Raw genomic sequence first — 26,286 nt, 5'->3', positions numbered from 1 at the left:
AAATTATCTATGAGTTACATTTGGGAGCTTAATAAATTATATAAATTAATGAAATCAAAGAATTTTAAAAAAACATGAGAGATCTGGGACAGGTCATACCTAACCCATCCCATAAAAGTAATTACCCATTAATTTCTCCTTTAATGTTTCAAAAGAAAACACAGTTACTCTCGGTCACCTTAGACAAGTTACTAAAGAATTATATGTTTTATCTATCTATGTTTCCTTTTATTTATTTTATTCTCTAAATCTTTTTTGTTTACTCTGTACCCTGATAAAAGCTTTGACCCTTCTGTTTCACTCGCCCAACTGCTAAGGCATCCAAACATCTAATCCCTTACATAGATAGAAGTAGGTCTTAAAGGGCCTTAAAATTGTCCAAATACACTGAATTTTGTGAAATATTTAATAGGTTTTTAAAACCAATCAAGGCTTGCCTACTCTAATTTACCATGTAAAATGAAAAACCAATTGATGTGTATGTAGGTTGTTGATTATTTGGGGGAATAAGGAGGTAGATCATTAAGGCTTATTTAAGGTATTTAATTGTACTAAACAGACAGATAAAAGGCCTGCAACAAATATATACAAGGGAGACCCCTTAAGCTCCAAGTGATGTGGAATACTGTTTTCTGAAATCTCATGGCAGTGTGGGGAGAAGCTGCTTGGCAACTGGAATTCTTATTTAGCAATAGGTAATTTAATATAAAAGGCCTTCTAAGTTATGCACGGTATAATCTATTATATCGCTTGTTCTTATTGGTTATAGCATTCAAAGGACAGTACATGTAGGTGGCTACTTAAGACAGGAACAAATTGATAGGAAAATAGAATACAAAGTTATAATTAAGTGAGTCACTTTCTCCCCTAGTCTCCTCCCCCATTCCCATCCCTCAAAGCAGTGTTTTTTTTTTAAGCAGACACATTTTATTTCCCTCTCCTCTTTACCAAGCATCAAAAGAAATTCAACCACCCTCCAGTTTCCAACAGCCACACTGAGAAATAAAAACATTATGACTTTAACTTAGAGAGTTCATAGAAGAAGTTCATAGAAGATGTTCAGCAAGAACATCTGGGTGTACAGAGAACAGCCGCCTGCAGGAAGGAAGAGCAGAGCAGAGACACTGTCCATGGACAGGAGGGGCTCCAGTGAACTGTTTACTGAGCTACGAGAGACTCACACAGAACCACTAGTCGGACAAAAAAAGACAATTACTGAGGAAAATTGCTCCCTAGCGGTGGCAGCTACTGAAACACATTTAATAGATGTAAGACAGGCCTGAGCACTAAAGTTTTTCCCTTCCCTACAGAAACACGATTTCATGCAGTGAATATTATTCCAGAAATCACTGAAATTCAATACTAAATTGTAAAATGCTGCAATTTAAAAATTTAATAGTAATTTTTAAAAGCCTGAATAGCTTGGAAATCTACCCATTGAAATAACAGAAGGAAATCGGCAAATGCGTCAACTTTTTAAATGTTTATTCTTGCTCAACTCGCACTGAGATATTTTTTCCCTTTGGTATTCTTGCTCATCTGCGGCCATAAACTCCACCCAAAGAACCCCACCCAAGCTACCAAACACTCTAAAATTATGATGGATTATAATGTCTTTAGGAATTGGCTCTTTGGTAATTACTGATACTTTTAATTAAACACTAATGCTCTCTCTATATAGTTTTTGGCAGAAAGAACAATGCTTAACATCCCAAAGAGAAGAAAAGGGGAGATGACTGAATGGTGTAGTTAAGACAAGGTTCATTCAATGGGACCTCTTTCAAAGAGATTTCCCTTTTACTATATGTAAGTTTGGTAAATGAAATGATAAGACAGTGTCTTTTAATAAATAAAAGAAGGAGGTAGCATCTCTACTACACAAACCACTCTCACCATGAAAATAGGACTTGAAGCGAAAACCTTAGTTTTAGGATACAGAGACCTTTGCAAGGCTGGTGTGTCCAAATGCTCTCTTAGAGCAACTCCAAAAACTGCTCATAAGGGTAATTAGCACAAAAATTCACCCAGGCTGACTTTAGGTTCCTGGCACCCAACAATAAACAAAAGCTTTAGTAATAGTTTAAATTAAGCTGTATCAATCTAACCCAACCACTACAACCACCCAATCCATTGTTTCTGAGACACTAATTTTCTGTATAGCTGCCTTCATGGTAACTTCTCAGAAGAATATGTGAACAAATTCACTCAATAAACATTTAATCACACACCCACTTTATGCTAGGCACAGTTAATCAACAAGAAACAAAGAAAAAGAACAATTTAAGGACTTACTCTGGTTTATCATCAAATCTCCGATCAACTCTGAAAGCTAGTTTTTAATACTTTAAGGAACGGCCTCCAAAGTAATCATTTACAATCACTGTCATAATAGGGTTTTCTGATCTTTGTTCCTGTTTTTGTTTTGTTTTGGAGGTTTTCTGGGGGGTAGGTAGGAGGGACTGGTTCTACATTGCTAATTCAACCACTTGGTTTTTTTTTTTTTTTACCTTCATTAGCCTCTGGCCTTGAATTCTTGATATATGCAGAGAATTTGGCAAAGATGTCCATTCCAGCAGTATTTGATTCTGGGTGTTTTGGTGAAAGCTTTAAGTACCTAAATGAAAAATGTAATAATGGATTATACAGCCTCCAAAGAGACATTTGCATAAATCCTCTCAATCAAACCATTGTGCTAGCAGTTACTAGACATCTTTTAACAGTTATTACTCTAAGAAATGCCATCATCAGTTTTCCACAGAATTTTTTAAGATGTGCTTTTTCCTTAGGAAACAAAGTTCTGCACAGTGCTTTTGTTCACATATTAATATTCTTGGCATCCAAAGGGCATCCGCACCCCATCTCCATTTTATAAATTAAAATGCTGGGAAAACAGTCTACTTGTTCAGAGAGTGGTGCCAAGTCAATGGGCGTCTTAGTAAGCGAACTCTAGAGCAGAGCTGTCCAAAAGAACTTTCTGTGCTGACGGAAATATTACATATCTGAATTGTCCAATATGGTAGCCATTAGTGACTTGTGCCTATCCAAATAGGAATCTAAATTAATCATAATAAAGTTAAAACTCATTTCCTCAGTTGCACTAGCCACATTTCAACTGTAGCGCTTTCTCAGATAGGAATGCCAAAATCTTTGGTATGCCATGCACCGAGCCAGCCGTGCACAACAGTACCACAGAACCGTGGCAGTAGGAAAAGAATCTAGACTGGCCAAATTTAGGTCAAGGACAAAACAGCAGGAGGCCGATCATTCACTTTAGCCCCACACTCAGGATTTTCCACAACTTCCCATACACGAAATACAGTAAGGGTGACACCGAGCAACAGAAAAATAAGACATTGGAATTTTGCTAACAAGTGTTCTGTTGTGTTATTACAAAGTCTTTCTACTTTGAGAAGAGACATTTCATGACACAACAGCTTTTTTAAAAAGACATACACATGTGTATTTTATATACTCAAATTTCAACACATATACTTAATTTTTATTTCTTCCTTAAATTAGAAAACACACATGAAAAAGCCCAATTCTTTACTTTTCCCTTCAGTAGAGTTTGCAGCAACTCCAAGGAGCCAGGACTAGAGAAATTCAGACTCTTAGCACCACTTTAGGAAAGATTGATCTTTTCTTAAAAGCCCTGCAAAACTTCCCTGGAAAACAGACTGGGGCAGTAAAACTACAGGAAAAAAATCTTACATTGAACTAGTTATTCAGATTTATTCATGCATTTTAAGATGCTTTCTTACCACTTTTCTTTAAACTAAAAATGAAAAATTTTTAGGGAAAAAATTTAGTCCAGTTGCAAGTTGTAGTTTCAGGCTAATTTTTATATTCATATTTTTTATGTTTACCATTTTAAATTCAAGAAAAGATTTCTTCTAAACTAGACATAGTACTATACTGGGAAGGAAAATGTAAAATATATATTAAATACCTATATGCTCAAGTTATTTCCTTTTTAATATCTATTTTTAAGCTTAAAAGGTTCTTTATAATTAGAAGTTATAGTAACTACATAATGAGTTTTTCAGTGAATGATTACAGTAAATAAATTTCACCTGAGTGTATATGCATATTGTATGTGTGTGTGATGTGTGTGTTTATATATACACATATATAACATGTTTTTTTTCCTATTAACTACAGGAAACTTTATTATCTCTCTCTCTTTCCCTCCGCCCCCTGCCTGAGCTGAAACAGTTAATTCCAGCTTCAACATCCCTGGATTTCCCTTGACTATGAAAATAACCAGCCTGTAGTTTAAATATTTCCACCACTTATAATACAGTACCTTCACTGACTCATTCCAAAGAAAATATAGTGCAAGGAACAAAAGTGCCTCTTCAGTACACCTATGTCTTCCTCTAGCCAAGTTTCCAAATTTATTCTTCTATTCCCCAACCAATATTTAAGAGTACCTACTTTTTCTAATGAAGTAAACTTTATAATTCTCAAAGTAACTTATAGGGAAGTAGATTTGAATTATAGATTATTTACATATTCATTTTATGCATATATTGACTTATTCTAATAATTAGGTATCTACTATGTGTTAGAAGTTGTACTAAGTACTGGGGTTATAAAGACGAACACACAGAATCATACTTACCAGAGACCTATTTTAATGAGCAGGTAAAAATGTAGGACTTGCAATCAGTGTATCCTTTATTACATGGAAACAGATACTATTACAACTCTTTAAAAAAACAAAAACTACTGTTCTCTAAAACATGCCCTATTCTTCTCCAAGACAAACAATTAAACTTGTATTATTAATTTAATGCACACAATACTATAGGTACAAGAGACCACTCAACCTAAATCTCTCAATTTGCTAAGAGGAAATTATATTCCAGAAAACTTACATAGTTACCCCCAAATCATTGGACTTATTAAAAGTATCATCAAACTCACATCTCCTGTCCCCAAGTCCAGTGTTGTTGTTTTTATTACAGATCAAGTTCAAAAAGATAAATCAAATTCTAAACCGTTAGGTCCAAAATCAGTTGTCAACTTTTTTGCATTTCCCCCAAACACTGGATTTTAATAATTCATTAGTAGTAGTTTTGGCAAACTGCTTGATTAAGCAATACTTTTCAACTATTATGAACATTTACTTTAACATTTAACAAAACAAAAGTAAATGATTAATAAAAGGCTATGTGTCAACCACAGAACAGACATCCAGGGCACTGAGACATCTCAGTGCACATCCAGGGCACTGAGACTTTACGATCAGTCCTTTATTACATCCTGTATCACATCACTGACTAGTATTTATGGTAGACTAGCTAAGGATAATTGCATCCTTTAAGAAAGATCTCAGACTTTTCTCCTTTCTTGTGTTAATGTGAGAATAAAGTGTGGTTATACAAGGCTATTAAATTATTCCTGTAAATTCATTCCTGTAAGTTTCATTGTTATTTCTCTTAAAAAAAAAAAAAAAAAGAAAAGAAAGAAAAAAGGCTTAACAACAGTTTATAGAACTTTTCTCCAAAATTATCTATCTTCCTCTATCCTTCTCTCCTTTTATCAGTAAGTTGGCCAAGTATACAAGCCTGCTTCAGTTAAAAATCCAAATTTCAAAGTTTTTTAAAAGCTTTTGGTGGGGGTGGGGGTGGGGGGTGGCAAAGTAGTTCCTTCTTTCAAGCAAGGGGAAAACTGAAAAAAAAATACCCCAGAAGAGAAGACAGCTTCTCCGTTAAAACCTATAGTTACTTAGACTAGCAAAAGCTCCTTGATTTTAGCTTTTCATCAGTCTCTAAATTCTAAACAACTCTAAAATAGCTTATATTTGTCATGATTAAATTAGAAATGCTCACATAAAAACCCCTCTGTTCTCAGTCATCAAATGCCAAAAACATGTTAAAAAATGCTGGATTCTGGTTCACCAGCTTATACAACTCTTCTGCCTTTTCTCCTCCTCCTACCTGGAAACAAGGCTTACAATCAGTGTGAATAGGATCAGCTAAGACCTCATCCTAGAGAAAAGGCAGATCCCTGACTGCCCTAGAACAGAGGAAAGGGAAAAGAATGCATGTGATGATCCCACTTCCTTCTCTCTCTCTCATCCTCTAAAAGCAAGTCTGTGTGACAGAGAACATGCTGTTTGATCAGTATTTCACATTACAGGTTACAGAACCCACTAAGGGCAAAGTACTCTCAATCCCAACATGCTGCTCCCATGCATATAAACAAAAACTCATCAGAAATTAAACCTCCCCTACTTTTTAAAAAGGATTCACTAAATTAAGTTGGACAACCACTTTCAGTCTCACGTGGTCATCACAGTAAAACAAACTCCCTTTGCTTTCTATCCTACCCTTCCTCTAAACTTGAGCTACCCTTCAATTTTATACTCACTAAAGCACAATTCCAATTAAAGACTCACAGTTTACCTTTAACAAAAGTCAAACTCAACCAAATGAAAAACAGAAGTAAGAGGAAACATAGGTTTTTGAAGGCAAAAAGATCTAGCTTTGAAAGTAAGTATGCCAACTCTGCCCAGGTGGCGCTAGTGGTAAAGAACCCTCCTGTCAATGCAGGAGACACAAGAGAAGCAGGTTCACTCCCTGGGTTGGCAAGATCCCCTGGAGAAGGGACAGCAACCCACTCTAGTATTCTTGCCTGGAGAATTTCCATGGACAAAGGAGTCTGGCAGGCTACAGTCCATGGGGTCGCACAAAGTCGGACACAACTGAAGCGACTTAGCATGCAGTATGCACATGCCAACTCTGCCACCATTAACTGTGAAACCTTGGACAAATTATTTTGATTACTCATCTTCAGTTTTTCCATAAAGTCTTGGAGAGGATTGAGATACTCCACAAAATACTCCACAATGGACAGTGCATGGCACATAATTAGCACTTGAATGTTAATAACAGCAGAGGCATTGGTAACATAAAAAAATACTCCCTTCTATTTAAAGTAAAATTTTAAACTTTATTTAGAAACTCTCTTCAGAATATAAAGTCAAAGTTGATAGTCAGTCAGTTGTGTCCGACTCTTTGCAACCCCATAGACTGTAGCCTGACAGTCTCCTCTGTCCATGGGATTCTCCAGGCAAGAATACTGGAGTGGGTTGCCATTCCCTGCTCCAGGGGATCGTCCCTACCCAGGGGTTGAACCCAGGTCTCCCAAATTGCAGGCAGATTCTTTAACCATCTGAGCCATCAGAAACATCAACATAAAAACAAGGAAAATTAACCACAGAGAGAATTTAGCAGATTAAGAACCCTTTAAAACAGAAAGATCTCCAAAGTTTTAAATTAAATTATTTAAACAAAAAGATCATCTCTGCTTAGAGTATCTCTTTAAATATGCCCAAACGAAATGAAGCTAAATTTTCTATATATAAAAAACAAAGTGAAGAAATTCCCTGGTGGTCCAGTGGTTAGGACTCTGCTCTCACTGCTGAGCACCCAGATTCATTCCCTGATTGGGGAATTAAAATCCCACAAGCCACAAAATGTGGCCAAAAAAAAAGTGAAAATGTTTATTTTCAAAGTCCAAATCAAATTAAAAATGCTATGATGTCTTAGAGAGTCCTGGATGCCAAAAAATTAGAATATTTTAATATTAGCTCCATTAATATTTATTATGAAGCTATTATTATTCATTAATAACTTTAATATTATTACTTAATATGTATTCCCTCTTAGAAAAAATAAGAATAATGAAATTTGTTATTGTTATTGCTGATATTGTTGAATAAGTTTAGGAGAGAATATGTAGAAATACCCCCATTTTACTGAAACGGTATATAATGTTATCAGCATACTGACTTCAAAAACGTAAATATCCTTGGAAGGATTTACACAAGAAACTTTTCAGACTATGATTTGAAACAACATACAGTTTCCCTCCCAGAGAATGAATGTCATTCAAACTGTTTCTCTATTTATAATTTAGTGTTGATACAATAATCTACAGTTATGAGAGAAAGACTACTTTCACTAGCATCTGAGGATAAACTAGCAAATATGGAACTTTCCTCACAGCTGACTGACTTTAAAAATGAAAAGGGTAAGATATACATACATACATATATATATATATACATACATAAAAAGAATAAAAAGAGGTCTGGCAGGTTCCATTTTCTCTCAACAGTTATTTGAATGAATGTTCATAATAGTTCATTACTGATGTATATAAATCTTCAGTTTCTATTTTATAAAGATCTTAGTTTCAGTTTATCAGTATTCTAACTATATACATGTTCTGGAGGAAAAGTCAAACATAGTTTTATAGATATTGGTCTACAGAAACTTTACTAGGGATGGAAGGTAGGTTAGGACTCTTGGAAAACAGAGATAAAAGAAGTTTGAGGTTCTCAGAAAGACAGGAAAGCAGAGGATAAACTTTAGAATATAGGATTAAGAAAATGAAATTTTAAGCTTAGTGTAAGATTGCTGAATAAGAGGGTAATTCTGTTCCTAACTGAAGATGAACTAGTTGCAGACAGGGGTGTCATTATTCATGTACCTCCTGGCGGCCTTCTTGCCTACCATCTTCAACCCTGCACGCTATGCTGCAGTCACATCCTCAGGTCCTCCAAAGAAACAGTTTATTCAAAATTATTTTTCTGCTTAGAACGTCTGTCATCTTTGCACTCACCTGTGGAATGCCAATCTTTTTTTTCAATTATAGCTTAATTCAAATATTATCTCTTTCTCTAAAGCCTTTCCTGATTCCACTCACCTTCCCATAGCACCACTATCTGTCCTTATTCAACTGCACCTCTAGAGAGCAGGAACTATCTCATATTGTATCCATAGAGCTTTGTTGCCCAGTAACTGTTTGCAGAATAAACCAGTGAATGAAGGAATGAATACTGAGTAACTATTATTTTATAACTCTCTAACTCAATAATCTCATTCCAGGGAAATTTATCTCTATGTGTGGAGAGTAAGGACAACTAACAAGAAAAACCTTGGGCCCAAAAAAAAAGAAACCTGGTTTTCAGGATAATGAAACTGGAAAAGCCTAAAAGGCTTTGAATCTATGCCAAGACTACATTATGATGCAAACCTGCATTGTTGCAATTTAAGTAACTGTCATTACAGTACATTTATTTCTCAACTACATCTCACATTATAGGCAATAGTTGAGTATTTTAAAATCATTTACCACGTGGGCTAATATGCAGGACCAGGGGATCTAGAACACCTCTAAGAAATATATACATAAAAATGGAATCCCAGGGACACAGTCTAAAAAGTTAATGCCCTTGGGTAGTAGCTTCAGAAAATTACCTTTAAAATGGCCTGATAGGAAATCTCCCAGCAACCTGTACCACACTCCTGCTTAGACATTCTGGCTGGGTTCAATGTGAGTAGGTCTTTCCCCATCTCTTCTTATCCTTAAATTTCACTCTCATTTTGGCACCTCAAATAATCAGTCTTTCCTGACCTGTCTCACATATCCCAAACACCATGTATTCTCCAGCTTAACCCGATTCCTACCTTTCTTAGTATGGCTCACTGGCCTAGCCAGCAGCCAATTCTGACATCTGTGTAGCATTATAATGAATGAAGAGAAGTCCTAGTAATTCCAACTTAATTCTGTGACAATTTAACTTAAGTACAATGAATAGAAATATCCCTAAGGGCCGGATAAGACAAAGATTTAAAAAGACAGCACTATTTCCAGGCATATTTTCTTGGATACTCACTTGGGGGGGCATAAGACTTCTTCAAGAAATTCTTCAATCTTATTTACATCCGTTTTGACCTCATTGTTGAAAGTTATAAATGGTGGGTGGGTCCCCGGAGCCAAGTTCTGCAGGTCTGCAGGCTTCCTGTTAGGCAAAACAGTGGTCAACATCAGGTCATTTTTAACTCTAACTAAAGAAGGCAACAATACTTCACATTCTCAGAGTGATTCTAAATTTTGAAGTATATAGAAATGAATAAGAAAAAACATACTTTTCCCACTAAGTATAATAGCTGCAACAGTACTCTAGTAAGAGGCAAACCTCCACAAAGCATATAATTTATGATAAGAAAATTTTAAATCTTTGATTTTAATTACAAAGTCCTTCATTCATGTTTCAAATTTAACTGAGGTACTTATTAGAAATGGAGATAGAATGAGGGGAAGACGACTTGGGAAAGTCAGTCTCTAGTCTAGACCCTGGCATCAACTTACTGTATAAAGATGGACAAACTATAACTTCTCTAGGCCTTTTATTTTTTAAATAAGGGAGAGGAGTGGCTGATTCCCACAATCCTTTTCCATAACATTTCAAATTCAGGTGTTACTTCCTTTCCATTTTCCAAGTCCAGACTTGATGGAAAAAAATCAAAAGATTTGACTAGTATCAAAATACTTTAATATATAAAAGAGAGCATAAACAAAGATAAAAGGCAACACAGAATGGAAAAATATGACAGTAATAAGAAGGACTTTGTCCAAATTCAAAAATTCTAATAGGTATGGGTCAAAATAAATTGATAAGCAACAGATAAGTGAACATATGGAAAAATGTCCACAAACCCAATTATCAAAGAAATTCAAAATTAAAGAATGAAGACATTCTCCTCCTATTAGGAAAAACTGAAAATACACAGAACACTAATAAAAATGGCAAAACTGGTATGTTGCCCTATTAAAAAGCAAAATGCCTCAACTAAGCCCAACATGCGTGACCAGATATGGTGTGCATCCTAATGATAAAACATGAAGCACACATCACCACCTAAAAGCATTCTTACCAGTCAAGCCTCCTAGGGCAGCTGTCTCTCAGTCTGTGATCTAGGGAACCAGGGTCCCCTGGAGTGGGAATGGCTGCCCACTTCAGTGTTCTGGCCTGGAGAATTCCATGGACTGTGTAGCCCATAGGGTCACAAAGAGTCGGACACGACTGAGCAACTTTCACTTTTTCATCAGACAGTCCATGAGGTCAAAACCACTCCAATAATACAAAGACATCATGTAGCTTTTTCACTCTCACGTTGTATAGTGGAGTTTTCCACAGGTTACTTGGTGATATCACAAAGTAACAAATACAGAAGCAGATATAAGAATCTGTCTTCTATTAAGGCAGTCATTAGATATGTACAAAAATATAAAACAATGCCACTCTTCTCACTAATTTTGGAGAATAAAGTTATTTTTAATTAAAAACTGTGATGACAATGAGTTCATGATTATTCTACTTATATGAATTAGTAAATAATTATTTTAAATTTCTAACTTTAATAGGAATTTTAAATTTTATTCCTCGCTTTAATTTCTAATATAGTAAAATCAATATTAACTGAAAGCTCTTTGAGGTCTTCAGTAATTTAAAAGAATAAAGGGGTCCTGTGACCAAAAATTTCATTTATAGGAAACATGAGGCATTACAGGACAAACTTAAGTGATACCACAAGGAAGCAGTCAGCCAAATCTAGAATCTGGGGCAATCTACAGTTCAACTAATTGGATTTTCACCAGTCAATGACAGAAGGACAAAAAGCCACAAGTGGGAGTTAGAAGGGATTATTATAGATTAAGAAAAATTTATGAGACATAACAACCAAATATGAGTTTAATTTGTTTGAATCCTAATTTGAACAAACCAGTGAAAGAGAAAATATTTTGGAGACAACTAAGGAAACTGGGGCGGGGAACCTCTCCAGTGGCTCAGCGGTAAAGAATCCACCTGTAATGCAGGAGATATGGTAGGAGCTGTGGGTTTGGTCCCTGGGTCTCAAGGAAGATCCCCTGGAGGAGGAAATGACAACCCACTCCAGTATTCTTGCCTGGAAAATTCCATGGACAGAGGTGACTGGGGGCTACAGTCCATGGCGTTGCAAAAGAGTCGGACATGACTGAGTGACTAAACAACAGGGAAACTGGATTATACACTGGGAACTAGATATTATAATGGCATTGTGGTTAGGTAAAGAAATGTCATTATTGTTTGGAGATATACAATGAAATAAATAGAGATGAAATGACAGTATTCCTGGGGTGCGCTTTGAAATATTTCAGGGAAGAAAAAAAAGGGGGGGACAAAGCAAACGGAAGCAAAACCTTGTTAATAGAACTGAAGTTATGAGGAAGTTGATTCATTTTTGTATATGTTTGAGAACTCTCATAATTAAGATGAACATTAAAAACTTAAAAAAATTAACGCATTGCTTCAAAGAACTTTTCCCCTAGTACAGACCTTCCTTCCTTCCCTCCTTACCACAAATGCACACAATTTGAATAAAATAAAGGACATCTTTAAGTGTATCATGAAGGGAAAATATTTTGTCATTAAAAAGAATTTTTAAAATAGAGTATACCCTAAAATCTATACTCAGTCCAGCTTATCAATTTCCCCTGGGCTAATTCACATCAATTCTCTCTCTCTCTTTCTTTACCTCCCCTTACCCCACCCACACCACGTTAACTCTCTCTCAGTCTAGGTCTGGAGAGTGCCTCATCTACTATTACATTCCAATCAAATATACAAGGACTTAGGAATTATCCCAACAGCTCAGATGTTCTAACTCAGGGCCCCCTCTACTCATGTTCTACAGCATATCTCCATCCCACGCCAAACAAAAAGTAACACTATTTATCGACTTCTGCAATAACCTAAATTCCAGAAGAGAACTTTTAAAAGTCAAAATCTGATCTGATTTTCAACTCTTATTCTTTTACTGAGCATTCTTTGGTTGGACAAGGTAAAGTTGAGCACAAAATAATCGGAATACATGGAAAGTGAGTTAAATAGTGAGGTATGACTAGAGGGTTCCAGTAACTTTTATATAAGTATTCAACTCCAAATTAGAATTGTTCTTTTTCATTTCACTGGTTTCTTTTTTTGTTTTTGGCTGTACTGCATGGTTTGCAGAATATTAGGTCCTCTGACCAGGGACTGAACCTGGGCATGGGCACACAGCAGCCCTAACCACTGGACCACCAGGGAATTGCCACTGGTTTCTTTTTGTTATTCCTTTTTACTCATCTTAACCATCTGTTCTTTGATCACTAAAGGGTCCAGCATGTCCAAGACGGTAGTCATCTCTAGTCTTCAAGTCACCCATTCATATTCTCACTCAGAATCACATTTGTTCCCATTTATAATTTATTTCCTCCTCAACTCAGAAAGACCATACACAAAATCAAGAGTCCAGAAACCCTAACAATTTAGGGTTTATATATTTATTTCCAACTCCTAACACTTAAAAAAGTTTTAAGAAAGTAGTACAAAGGTAAGAAAGAACAATAGTAACTCATCACTGCAAGGAGGGCTAATAAAACTGTATAAAATACACGAGAAAGAAAATACACAAATCTTCCATCAATGCCAGTGATGAATAAGAACATCCTTTAATCTGTCACACACAAATTGTGGTCACCCGGAAGACACTTTTCTCACTTCAAAGTTATAAAACATATCCACTAACATTCTTATGACTAACGAAGAGTCCATTAATGCTTAAGTATAAGGTAATCATTTTTTCATGAACAGGGCAGAGTTAGGTAAAGGAGAAGAAGGAAATCAATGCTATAAAATAATCCATAAGGTAGGGTGGCAAAATAAATAGCAGTTACTACTTCTACAATAAATTACGACAATTTTCAAGGTTTCCAAACAAAAATATTTGTTAGAGGAGGGATAAAGTTAGCATGGTAGAGAAGAAAGAACCAAAAAACCAAATAAAAAGAACCTGGTTAAAGTCCCAAATTGAACAGTTCTGCTATTCATCAGCTATGTGACTAAATAAATCACATCCTCTCTGGGCCTAGATTTCCTCATTTGTATTATGGATATAAGACTTGATTTGTCTATAAAGATCAAATTAAATGATGGGTATGAAAGTGAATTGAACTTTATACAAGTGTTCATGAAAGTGGCAATTTTAAACTCTGAATCTGATGGTTCAAAATTCTGTTTGAGTCTGATGGTTATTTAGCATTAGCTGGTACTAAGAAATTTGATTAACATAGAAGTGTGTAAGTAAAGTGAAACTATGCACAACTAGTGAATAATCCTTCTTGTTTCTGCTGAAAGGCTATGTAGATTTTTTTTTAAGGTGATGAAACTATTTTCCAGGATTAACTGTTAAGATGAAGGACAATCATGTTAGGTCCTTGCTCCAAGTGAAAGTAGATTTGAGAAAAAACTTTAATGCCTCTAAACAGATTAGCAGATTTCAAATGGACAAGTTGTAAGCACTGAAGTGACTCACTTAGAAGCTATTATCAAGTCAGCAACCAGATAGAATCTAAGATTCTTCACCTTCGAGTCCTCACTGGGCACTCTAAGGTCTCATGTTTTGTTTGACCCACAAAGGCTCGTTTTTACAGATACTTCACCAAAACTTGATGTTTCAAGAACTGCAACATGAGAAAAATAAAACTGAACAGGTAATGGCTAAAATTTTCAGGACATCTTTGGTTTATTTCATAAAAGGCCTTCAATAAGTATTCAGCAATTCATTCAAATGTTTCCCTTAACAGATATCTAGGAAAGTAAAGTGCATAGAATTCATGCCTTGATATGAGAGCATGAATGTTTTGGAGGCTATTTATTTTCACAGTTACTCATCAGAGTAAGTCTTTTTTTATAGTAGTCTTCTATTTAGATGAAAAAGAATTATTTTGTTATTGCCTCTTTTGTTTCCAAATGAAAAAAAGGAAATATATAAAGAGAAAAAACTAAAACAAACAAACAAAAAAAAAAACAGAAAGAGAAAGAAGGAATGAAAAGGAGGCACCTTATAGAAGCTAATACTTTAAGCAACTTAAGTGGGTTAACTTCAATTAAAATTTAATTCAGCACAAACAATTGGAGGCCCTTGGGCTGGTGGCTCAGTTCCAGCTGCTTGGTAAAAATGAGTATAGCACAGCCACAGGAGACTGGAGCTGGTTCTTAAAAATGACCAAATGTAACTAGTCGACTCACTAAATAGAAAAAAATACTAAGGATGTAGACTTATTTGTTAATTGAGTTTCCTTTTAAAACTTTAAAGGTGTTGATTTTTCAGACATAAAATTAATTCACATAACTCAAGAGAATGCTAGACATAGTATATGGCAAATAAGCAAAAAAAAAAAAAGTAACAACACAAATCTTTTGTTTCAGATCACTTTACTCTTATTAATTATTCTTCACTAGATTTGCTATATTCTGACTAATACTAAATCATTAACTGAATGACTGAATTGTTGTGGACATCAAACCACACACACCAAGATCTCATTACTAAGCATCTGCCTATGTGTCCCAGTTCAACCAGTTAAAGGATTTTATTTATTGTGATCAAATGTGGTATACTGCTGATCTCTGTCTACTTGAAAGTCAATTTGTGGAACAATCATTTTAAAACAAAATAACATCTATGAAAAGGTATCAAATACAACTTTAATAATTCTTAACAGATTTATAGTTTATAAGCAGAATGTATACTGATAACAGGGCTTTTCCGTGGCTCAGCAGTAAAGAATCCACTTACAATGCAGGAGACACCAGGTTCAATCCCTGGGTGGAGAAGATCCCCTGGGGGAGGGAATGGCAATCCACTCTACTATTCCTGCCTGGAGAATCCCAAGAACAGAGGCAGCCTGGAGGGCTACAGTCCATGGGGTCTGGACATGAGTTGGACATGACTCAAGTGACCGAGCACTCAGAACACACACTGGTAACAGGTTTAAAAAACCTTTCATTTACAATCCAATTTTCTAATTCAGCTCTTAGTGGCCTCAACAGGATTTCCATCTTTGAAATTATCTTGAAAAAGAACATAAAGACACATGGCAATGAAATTCTCCCTGTCTGTCTCTCACACACACATACCGAAAGTATACATGTGATTCAGAATGCATTCATGAGACATGTATCTTCAATTGTAGGACCATTCTAACAAGGGCTTCATGCAGCCCAAGTCAACTTCACGAAGGGAAAGGACAGAGTCTGTACTTTCCTGCCTGACCAGCAGCAGGAAATGAATGATTTCTCTAAAAGGCTGGACTGTTCCACTCCACTTAGTCTCTCTGTACATGTTATTCAAGCTGCTGTTTACTAAAGACATACCTGGAACTCAAACTGATCTCTCTACTTGCTAATGACTCAGAAGGGTGGAACCACAGAGATAATGAAAGTGATAATGAAAGCAAATTACCTCAAAAATATACTTGGAAATCAGATTTAGTTCTGAGTTTATAAGTCTTTTTAAGATATAGAGCTATCATTTTCATAGTTCCATTGTAACATTTTAAATTACTTCAAAATTGTTTTAAACTATCATAGTAATCTTCCAAACTTTATGCCATGACAATGGCAACTTACTGTGGGTCTGATTCACACAATGTTACAAATGGTGTGCAGACTTCTAAAGCAGAAGGAAATTAGACACCTCAAAGGATGAGAGTTTCAATGTTTAAGATAGGAATGGAAAATGAAAACAAATGCTGCTCAGACTTTTAAGGTGGTCTTCTCCAATTTACTTAATTTCTCTGAGAATATCATGGAGGAGGAATTTTATGCACTAGTAATATAACACTGCTTTTAAAGTAAAAAACTAATTTCTTAAAGTTATCATTTCTACTCTCAGTTCCCCAAACCAGAGGAGTTTACCCTAACAACTATATGGCCACACTCAACTACATCCCAGTCAGTGTGACTGTCTCTCATTACTGTTCTCATGCTTTCTTCTTTCTCTTACCCCAGCCTACCTCTCAGGCTTATTTGTCCTCTGATGATGCTGACCTCTGATTTAGGAACTTCTGAACACAGTGAAGGTAGTGGAAGTCTTTAAATAAAGATCTTGATCACTGCCATGAACCTGTTAGCCAGAAAGGCCCTATAACACCAGTGTGATAAAATAATTCTATTCAATGAAAGGTCTGAACATGGTTTGATATGAGTAGTTTCTAATAAGTATGGTGAAGATATTTAACATGTAACAGACACTGAAGAAACGCCAGTTTATTTTCCCCTTCCTCCTTCCTGAGATTAAAAATGAGGTAACTGACCTCCAAGAAGATAAGGTAGCTTGCCCGAGGTCCCAGGGAAACCAGGGACAGGCTCTCTCTGCACAGATCCAGGCCTCTGCCCCTCGCATTTTCTACTATGCCATGGCTGCCCCCCTTTTGATGATGTGATAACATCTTGAAATGTGCCCCACATTTTATTATTTTCACTTACATTTGCCTGAAGCTTTTGTTCAAATGGCAGTTGATAAAAACTTAAATTCCTCCTAAAGCCTACAAACTTTTTCTTAATCTAAAAGTTCTGTAATATGATTGCAGCATAAACCAAAAATTAGGTTTAGAAATTACTCCCACAAGAGTATTAAGGCAGCGCTGGCAGGCAAGCAACGGGAGGTTGCTCCAAGTCTCACAGGGGCACATGAATACCTCCAGCATAGTCATTAACACCAACTGAGCTGCAAAGAGAACCTGTCATACAGTGCCAGAACTAGAAACTGGCTTGTTCTTATGGATGAAATGTCAGGTAACAATAATTTTTTGAGAGCAGAGAGTGGGCTTCTAAAAAGCTCTCAGTAGAGCTCTATTGCTCTCCACCAGCTTGTTCTGGGATCAGTACCTTTCACCAAGAAATTAGGCAATTATCAGAAAAAGCAGGAAAACAACCACTGTGGGCACCAAATCTTTTCTCCCCCACAGCTTTCTAAAAACAGTCACATTTAAAGTTTTAAATATTATGAAAGGTACTTTTTACTACATGATGTTTTATTCTTCTGTGACAACTTTATTCTATTTACATTTTTTTTTTTTTTTTGAGCCAATGTTTACTTTCTTGAGGTACCTTCTCTTTGAAATCTTAGTTAAGACTACATATTAAGGGTGGTGTTGTTGCTCACTCGTGTCCAACTCTTTAGCGACCCCATGGACTGTAGCCCACCAGGCTCCTACTGGAGTAGGTTGCCATTTCCTTCTCCAGGGGATCTTCCCAATCCAGGGATCAAAACCATGTCTCCTACTTGGCAGGCAGACTCTTTACCACTGAGTCACCTGGGAAGCCCATATAAGGGTGAAACTCATAGAAAAGATCTGGAAGAATGATAAACACCAAACCTAAGTTCAATTATCTCTGTGAAGGGGAACTTGATGACCAAGGTTGGGAATGAAGGGGACTCATTACCATTTACTAGCTGTATACTTTTAATTGATCTTAAGAAGGTTTTTTATTTTTTAATATATACAGTAGACCTAAGATTTTTAAAGAAAGCTAAAGAATATAGGCTCTAATAGTCAGTGCTGTTTATTTAACACAAAGCTCTAGGAAATAAACATATATCTAGAGTAGTAGATTTTCTGTGAGAAAACCCTGAATCTTTCATCCCACTTCTGTGTCACTTTTTACATGTAGGGTACATTACATATACAAGCCCTCAAATATCAATCAACTTCCAGGAATAATGTCTTAAAAAGTTTTTAAGTGAAAAGTGAAACAGATGAGTTAGAAACGGCTGTTACAAGTTCACTTCCTTTTCTGAACCAGATTCCCATCGTTTTTTGTGCTATTACTGGTATGTACCACAATCAAGCACTGTTATTGAGCTGTTCAAAAAAGGCTTTTTTCAAAGCATGGCAGTCAACTCACTTACTCCAAGCCAAAAATGGAATAGGAGGAATCCATGTATTTTAAGACACACTAAGGGTGTGTGCTTAGCAGCATGGTCTATTTTTAGGAGTTATATTGGGAAACTCCCTTTGTGAATGCGTGTAGGAAAAAAACAGTAATAGAAGGGTAACTATAAATTATTTCATTCTTACAACAGTCCTGTCCAATATAGCCAGGTTTTTCTTCAAATGAACCTGTAGTTTTAATTCTTACAATTTCCAAGGCTTACTTCTACGCTCATATATATAACCAAAGGGGTTCCTAGAAGACTTTATGACTTATTTGCAATAAAGACATTTTAAGTCCTCAAAATCTAATTAAGTGAAGCAAAAAAAAAAAATTTTAAGGTCCCAGAGAATGATAACCAAGAACAGAGCATGGGATTACAGCTGTCAAATAACTCTCACCTTGTGACGCCCAGAAGAAGAATGCACGTGAATTCTGCTACCCACAAGTGACAGCCTTGGACACTGTCCATGATTGACATGCTCACAAAATAAACAGCAACGCATGTCATGGCGTTTGTGTCAAGAGGAATATATTTCCACTGCCACATCCTAAACTATCTGTTGGTATAAATGCTCTCAACCCTTGGCTTAAACCTTTTTAAAAAAAAAGTATGAATGTTCTTCGCCTCGGATCTGTTTGCTAGGGGACAACAGAAGTTCCTGAGGAAAACAGCTTACTGCTTATCAGGGCTCTTCACAGCCCTCTCCACTTTGGTCTATGGAGAGAAAATTAGAAACATCCTTCAACTAGCAAGAACAATCACAGGGCCATAGAGCAAGATAATTGCTCTTACTCTATAATTGCATTTAACCAAATATGGTCAAAATCGTATTATAGAAAACTCCTATTATTCCCTGAAAAGTAGATGAAATGAGAAAGACCACAGCAGTAATCAGCCTCCTAAAATTCCATGCTTGGCTTTAAAAATCCAGATACATAGGCCATGTGTTTACTAGCACATGAGAAGTCATCTGCTTAGAAAGTCCTTCATAGTTCCATGCTCATCCTGTAACATGAAAGATGTCACTGCATCTACACTAAAATAGCTCCTGGTGCTGCTCTTGAAATATAGGGTAAACATACAATAAGTTCTTAAAAACACAGAGTGGTCACATGCAATATACTGACACTGTGAATTATCTGTAATACTTATGCAAGTTAAATGTGTCCATCAATCAGGTGAACTTTAATACATTTCTTTAGAGAACATATGCAAGCAAAGTGAGAGATGGGGAAAGGATCAAACTGAAAACAGTAAAGTATGTACTCAAGTTGATCCCCAACTATAACCAAATCTTACCTTTTCAGGTCAACAGTTGTGACACTAAACACAACTCCTTTGAGCCAAAGAATCATGAAGAGCCTCTGGGAAAAGGGGCAGTTTCCTATGCTTTCACCATCACTGCCAGCCTGGGAAACAGAAATGAACATTAAAAAAAAAAGTCAAAGTGATGATATACAAAACTACAGACCTTTTTCTGAATTTTTAATCAAGGGTACGAGGAGACAGGGAAAGACACTGTGGAAGGAAGAAACTCAGGTCTTTCATTGGCCTCTTTCTTTCACTCTTCTATTTATTTGGCCGTGCCTCGTGGCTTGCAGGATCTTAGCTCTCTCTGACCAGGGATTGAACTCTGGGCTTCAGCAGTGAAAGCACACAATCCTGACCACTGGACCACCAGAGAATTCTCACCTCTTTCTCTTCTTAAAAATGGCTAGTCTAATACAGCATTGCAGAGTACCTTCTGCAATGATAGAAACTACCACTGTCCAAAACAGTAGTTACTTGTGATACGTGGCTAATGAGTACTTAAAATGTAGTTGGTTCTATACCATTAGATTTTGTAAGGTTGGTGGAAGATATCACAAACATAAAGGTAAAGAAAATGTTAAAATGGAAATGGAAATAAACAAACAATTAAATCTTTAAAAAAAAAAAAAATGTAGTTGGTTCAACTGAACTGAATTTTATTTACTTCTAATTAATTTATATTTAAACAGCCACATGTGGCTAAAGGCTACCATACTGGATAGCACAGGTATAATCAACCCCTAGGGGGAACATATATCCTTGCGTGGGGGCAAAAACTATCACAGGTTTTGTGAAATGTAAATTACTTCTTACTCTATGAGACAGTGTTCTTTACAGGGCAACCATGCTTGCCTCCAAAGAGTAAACTAATTGCCAACCTCCCCCAATATTTAAATCACCAATTTAAAATAATAATTTTTAAATTATTCATTATAAAAATCCCGTATCCTGTTTACACATTCCTTCAGGGAACAAGAAAATAACAAAAGATATCTTTTGAATAAGTTATCTGTGAAAGTGAAGTTGCTCAGTCGTGTCTGACTCTTTGTGACCCCATGGACTGTAGCCTACCAGGCTCCTCTGTCCATGGGATTTTCCAGGCAAGAGTACTGGAGTGGGTGGCCATTTCCTTCTCCAGGAGATCTTCCCAACCCAGGGATTGAACCCAGGTCTCCTGCATTGTAGGCAGACGCTTACCCGTCTGAGCCACCAGGGAAACCAAGTTATCTATAATCCTACTTAATAAAGGAAGCAGTTGATTTCACTGAGCTCAACAATGACACAAAATTTTCCTAAAAATCAGAGTGAGACAAATTTTTAACTCCATCATGTAGGTCCCTGAGTTTATAAAGGAGGCAAGGGGGAGCAAGAAATGAGAGAAAGAGCCTACAGGGTGGAAGAGAACACTCTGACACTGACCAGCAGCCAACACAGCCCTCTTCACCATGAAGTCTATGAATAGGGCCAGAAGTTACCTTTCAACACAAGTACTCAAAGATGTTGGTAAAAACAGCTCATTTTCCTAAAGTAATTCTCAAAAACTTCAGAAGCCATTTCAGTAAAATGCTACATTAGGAAAGTCATTAATTCCTATGCTAACAGGGAAATGGAGTGGAGTTAAAACAAAAGCAGTTACATGATTAAAGATATTGATACAACCAACAAAATACATGGGCATATAAGGAGGATCTCAGAACTCCACCCTAATCACATAGCATGGGATATGCTTGGTTTCATAAAAAAATTTTTTGATCATTCTTTATCAGTAACAAAACACCAAATTGTAGCTAGCATGAATTATATTCATTTATAATAATACAACTTGTACAAAAATTTACTTTCTAAAAAAGGTCTAGTTCTTAAACTTTGGTGTGATTAAAAACAACCTGAAGAGGGGCTTCCCTCAGGGCTCTGATAGTAATCTGCCTGCGATGCAGGAGACCTGAGTTCCATCCCCGGATTGGGGAGATCCCCTGGAGAAGGAAATGGCAACCGACTCCAATATTCTTGCCTGGAGAATTCCATGGACAGAGGAGCTTGGTGGGCTACAGTCCATGGGGTCACGACAGAACAACTAACTTTCACTTTTCAAGGAGACAAAGTGAGGCATCTGCTGGACACATGATGAAACACTGATGTGGAAAAGTGAGGACAGTAATTTTTTTCTTCAGAGCACAAGTCAGTTTACAGTACTAAGTCATACCACTAGGTTAAATATATAATAAGTCAGCACCCAAATCCGTTTTTTATAAGATGCTGACCATCTAAACAACATATGGAACACAGGTAACATACAACTAAATTTTTCACAGATAAAAAGGTAACATACTACCTGTCTACACAGCTTGATGATTAATATTTTCATACAAACCTGTAGCTTCATATGCTCCAATTTTTATTTTATTTTTTGCATTTTTTTCCCTCCCAGTTTTAATATCCTTAGCAACAGAAGTATAAGAAAAAGTTGAACAAACTGAGACTTACTGGAAAAGCAGTAGTTTGATAGACAAAGAATGAGTATGGCTTATCGTCTTCATCCTATTCCATGTATTTAATCTATAAAGTTAACTATATTTTCCAAGTCTCTGTGACAGCAGTGTGAAAATAAATAAACTGGTAACGAAGATGTTATATCCAAGCACCGGGAAACACATTAAACTGAAGACAAGTTGGAGGTAAACAGTGACTGGCTACAGGTCAAAGACATTGCACCTCAATTTCCTACAGTGGTCTGCACAGCACATCCTAGAGTATGGACGAAAGAATCTTGGTACATTAGCTGCTTCATGAAAACCTGGTCAGACTACAAATGTCCCTGTGTTTTCACCTCTTTTGTCTATAATTTTCTACCGGTTTTACCAATTTACTTCTCTTTCAGGTATAGCAAAAGCTGTTACACATCTCATACTCCGCATCAAGCTACTTTCCTTTATGCACAAGTAAAAACAGCACGTAGGAGACTTCCTTGGTGGCCCAGTGGCTAAGACTCTGCGTCTCAATGCAGTGGGCCTGGGTTTGATCCCTGGTCAGGAAACTAGATCCCACATGCCACAACTAAGACCCAGTGCAGCGAAATTAATTAATTAAAAAAAAAAAACACAGTATGTGCACTCTCCAATACAAATTCGGAAAAAGGCTTCTTATTAACTACTCTCCTAAAATTCAAAACAATTCAAATAAGAAATAGTACCATGAATAAGTTTTTCCAAAGTCATAAGACCACTAGAAAATTGGGAGTTACTAGTCAGATGATGTTTTCAAAAAGTAGAGTGAAACTGTGGAAAAACTCAAGATTTCCAGTAGTCATAAATCAAAACTTTCTCCTTTAATCCAAGTTGTACTAATAAAATTCCATTTCAACAAGGTTAAAGGATCTAAATCAATCTTTTGAGTATCAACTGCAATGGATAGTTGGTCCAACTGATTGAGAAGGGTATTATGGTACAATGTAGTATACAAAAAGCATACTACAACTGGGAATCATGGTATCTTATTCTACACTCAGTTTTGTATTGATGACAAAAATGAACATATAGCATTTAAAAAGGTACATATAGCATTTTAAAAAGCATACATATAGCATTTTTAAAGTTTTGCTTTTTCTTTATTTCTTCTAACAGTAACATACACATTTTCAATTTTTTTATTAAATGAAAGATTCTCTAAATTATATAGTGCTTTAAAATTTTTAAAGTTCCACACACAATTTCATATAATCCCAAAATAACCTTTTTTTACTCCTACCCCTCTACTGCCCCTTTCTCCTTCCGCCCCCCTCACCAGTAGCCACTAGTTTGTGCTCTAAATCTGTGAATCTGCTTCTTTTGTTTTATTCACTGGTTTGTTGCATTTTTTAGATTCCATTTATAAGTGATATCATACAGTACTTGTCTTCTATTTGACTCATTTCACTTAGCATAATGGCCCCCAAGTTCATCCATGTCGCTGCAAAAGGCAAAATTACTTTCTTTTTTACGGCTGAGTAGTATTCCATTGTATGTTATGTACATATGTGTTTGTGTATATATACACACACATATCACATCTTCTTTATCCATTCATCTGTTGATGGGCTCTTAGCTTGTTCCCATATTATTTACCTTGGCAATTGTAAATAATGCTGCTATGAACACTGGGGTTCGTGTACCTTTTTGAATCAGTGTTTTTGTTTTTTTCAGATATATTCCTAGGAGTGGAATTCCTGGGTCACATGGTAGTTCTATTTTTAGTTTCTGAGGAAACTGCTATACTGTTTTCCACAGTGGCTGTACCAATTTACACTCTTATCAACTGTGTCTAAGTGTCCCTTTTCTCCACACCCTCGTCAACATTTGCTATTTGTGACCAGTGTACGGTGATATCTCATTGCAGTTTTCATTTACATTTCCCTGATAATTAGTGATGCTGAGCATCTTTTCATGTCCTGTTGGCCATCTGCATTTCCTCTTTGGAAAAATGTCTAATATTTAGTTCTTCAGCCCATTTTTTAATCTGGTTGTTTTGATGTTGAGTTGTATGAGCAGTTTATATATTTTGGATATTAATGGATATTAACCCCTTATCAGTCTATCATTTGCAAATATCTTCTTTCATTCAGTAGACTGCCTTTTCATTTTGTAGTTGGTTTCCTTTGCTGTGCAAAAGCTTTTAAGTTTCATTAGGTCCCATTTATTTATTTTTGCTTTTGTTTCTTTGCTTTAGTAGGCAGATCCAAACAAACATTGCTGCAATTTATGTCAAAGATTGTTCTATATGACTTCTAAGTTAATCTAATCGAAGAAAGTCTTTTCATGAATTTAGCAGCTAATTTAGACAAAATCCATGCTAAAAGCTGGGCTTCCATGGTGGCCCTGCAGTAAAGAATCTGCCTGCAATGCAGGAAACCACCTGCAATGCAGGAAACACAGGTTTGACCACTGTGTCAGGAAGATCCCCTGGAGAAGGAAAGGGCAACCCACTCCAGTATTCTTGCCTGGAAAAATCTCATGGACAGAGGAGCCAGGAGGGCTACAGTCCACGGGCTTGCGAGAGTCAGACAAAACTTAGTGACTAAACCACTACCACACTACAGGTACACTTTAAAACCTCATTTATCAATGTTTTCCTGTAGAAATTTTATAGTATCTGGTCTTAAATTTAGGTTTTTAATCCATTTTGAGTTTGTGTATGGTATCAGAGAATATTCTAATTTCATTCTTTTACATGTAGCTCCAGTTTTCCCAACACCATTTATTGAAGAGACTATCTTTGTTCCTTTGTATATTCTTGCCTCCTGCGTCATAAATTAATTGACCATAGGTGGATGGGTTGATGGGCTTATTATAAATCTATCAATCTGTCTTTGTGCCAGTACCACACTGTTTTGATTACTGTAGCTTTTGTAGTACAGTCTAAGGTCAGGAAGCATGATTTCTCCCTCTTTGTTCTTTCTCAAGATTGTTTTGGCTACTCAGGGTCTTTTATATTTCCATACAAAATTTTTAATTATTTGTTCTAGTTCTGTGGGAAATGCCATTGGTATTTTGATAGGGATTGCACTGAATCTGTAGATTGCCTTGGGTTGTTGTTCAGTCACTTAGTCATGTCCGACTCTTTATGAACCCATGGACTGAAGCACCCCAGTCTTCCCTGTCTTTCACCATCTCCCAGAGCTTACTCAAACTCATGTCCATTGCGTCAGTGACGCCACCTAACCATCTCATCTGCTGTCGTCCCCTTCTCCTGCCTTTAATCTTTTCCAGCACCAGGGTCTTTTCCAATGAGTCAGCTCTTCGTATCAAGTGGCCAAAGTATTGGAGCTTCAGCTTCAGCATCAGTTCTTCCAATGAATATTCAGGGCTGATTTCTATTAGGATTGACTGGTTTGATCTTCTTACTGTCCAAGAGACTCTTAAAAAGTCTTTTCCAGCACCATAGTTCCAGAGCATCAATTCTTTGTGTCTCAGCCTTCTTTATGGTCCACCTCTCACATGTGTACATGACTACTGGAAAACCCATAGCTTTGAATATATGGACCTTTGTCAGCAAAGTGATGTCTCTGCTTTTTAACACACTGTCTAGGTTTGTCATAGCTCTTCTTCCAAGAAGCAAGCATCTTTTAATTCCACTGCTGCAGTCAACGCAGTGATTTTGGAGTCCAAGAATTAAGTCTATCACTGTTTCCATTTTTTTCCCTGTTATTTGTCTTGAAGTGATGGATCTGGATACCATGATCTTAGTTTTCTGAATGCTCATTATTTAACAATATTAATTCTTTCAATCCAAGAGCATGGTATATTTTTCTATCTGTTTGCATTGCTTTTAATTTCTTTCATCAGTGTTTTATAGTTTTCTGAGTATAGGTCTTTTAACTCTATTACTTATAAAACAA

At 36.3% G+C, this 26,286-nt stretch overlaps 1 protein-coding gene across 1 annotated transcript in view; it reads right to left on the bottom strand.

The window, feature by feature from the left end:
• Positions 1-26,286, bottom strand: part of CLIC4 (chloride intracellular channel 4) — a 72,513-nt gene that overhangs the window by 12,981 nt on the left and 33,246 nt on the right. Inside the window, exons 2-4 of the mRNA XM_061148231.1 lie at positions 19,905-20,014; positions 9,695-9,820; positions 2,508-2,614 (exon numbers count right to left, since the gene is read on the bottom strand). Of these exons, the coding sequence (XP_061004214.1) occupies positions 2,508-2,614; positions 9,695-9,820; positions 19,905-20,014 (343 nt within the window). The remainder of the gene's footprint in view (positions 1-2,507; positions 2,615-9,694; positions 9,821-19,904; positions 20,015-26,286) is intronic.

Source organism: Dama dama, chromosome 8 (assembly GCF_033118175.1).
Source record: "Dama dama isolate Ldn47 chromosome 8, ASM3311817v1, whole genome shotgun sequence".
Lineage (NCBI taxonomy): Eukaryota > Metazoa > Chordata > Mammalia > Artiodactyla > Cervidae > Dama > Dama dama.
This window is presented reverse-complemented; position numbering and strand designations above follow the sequence as displayed.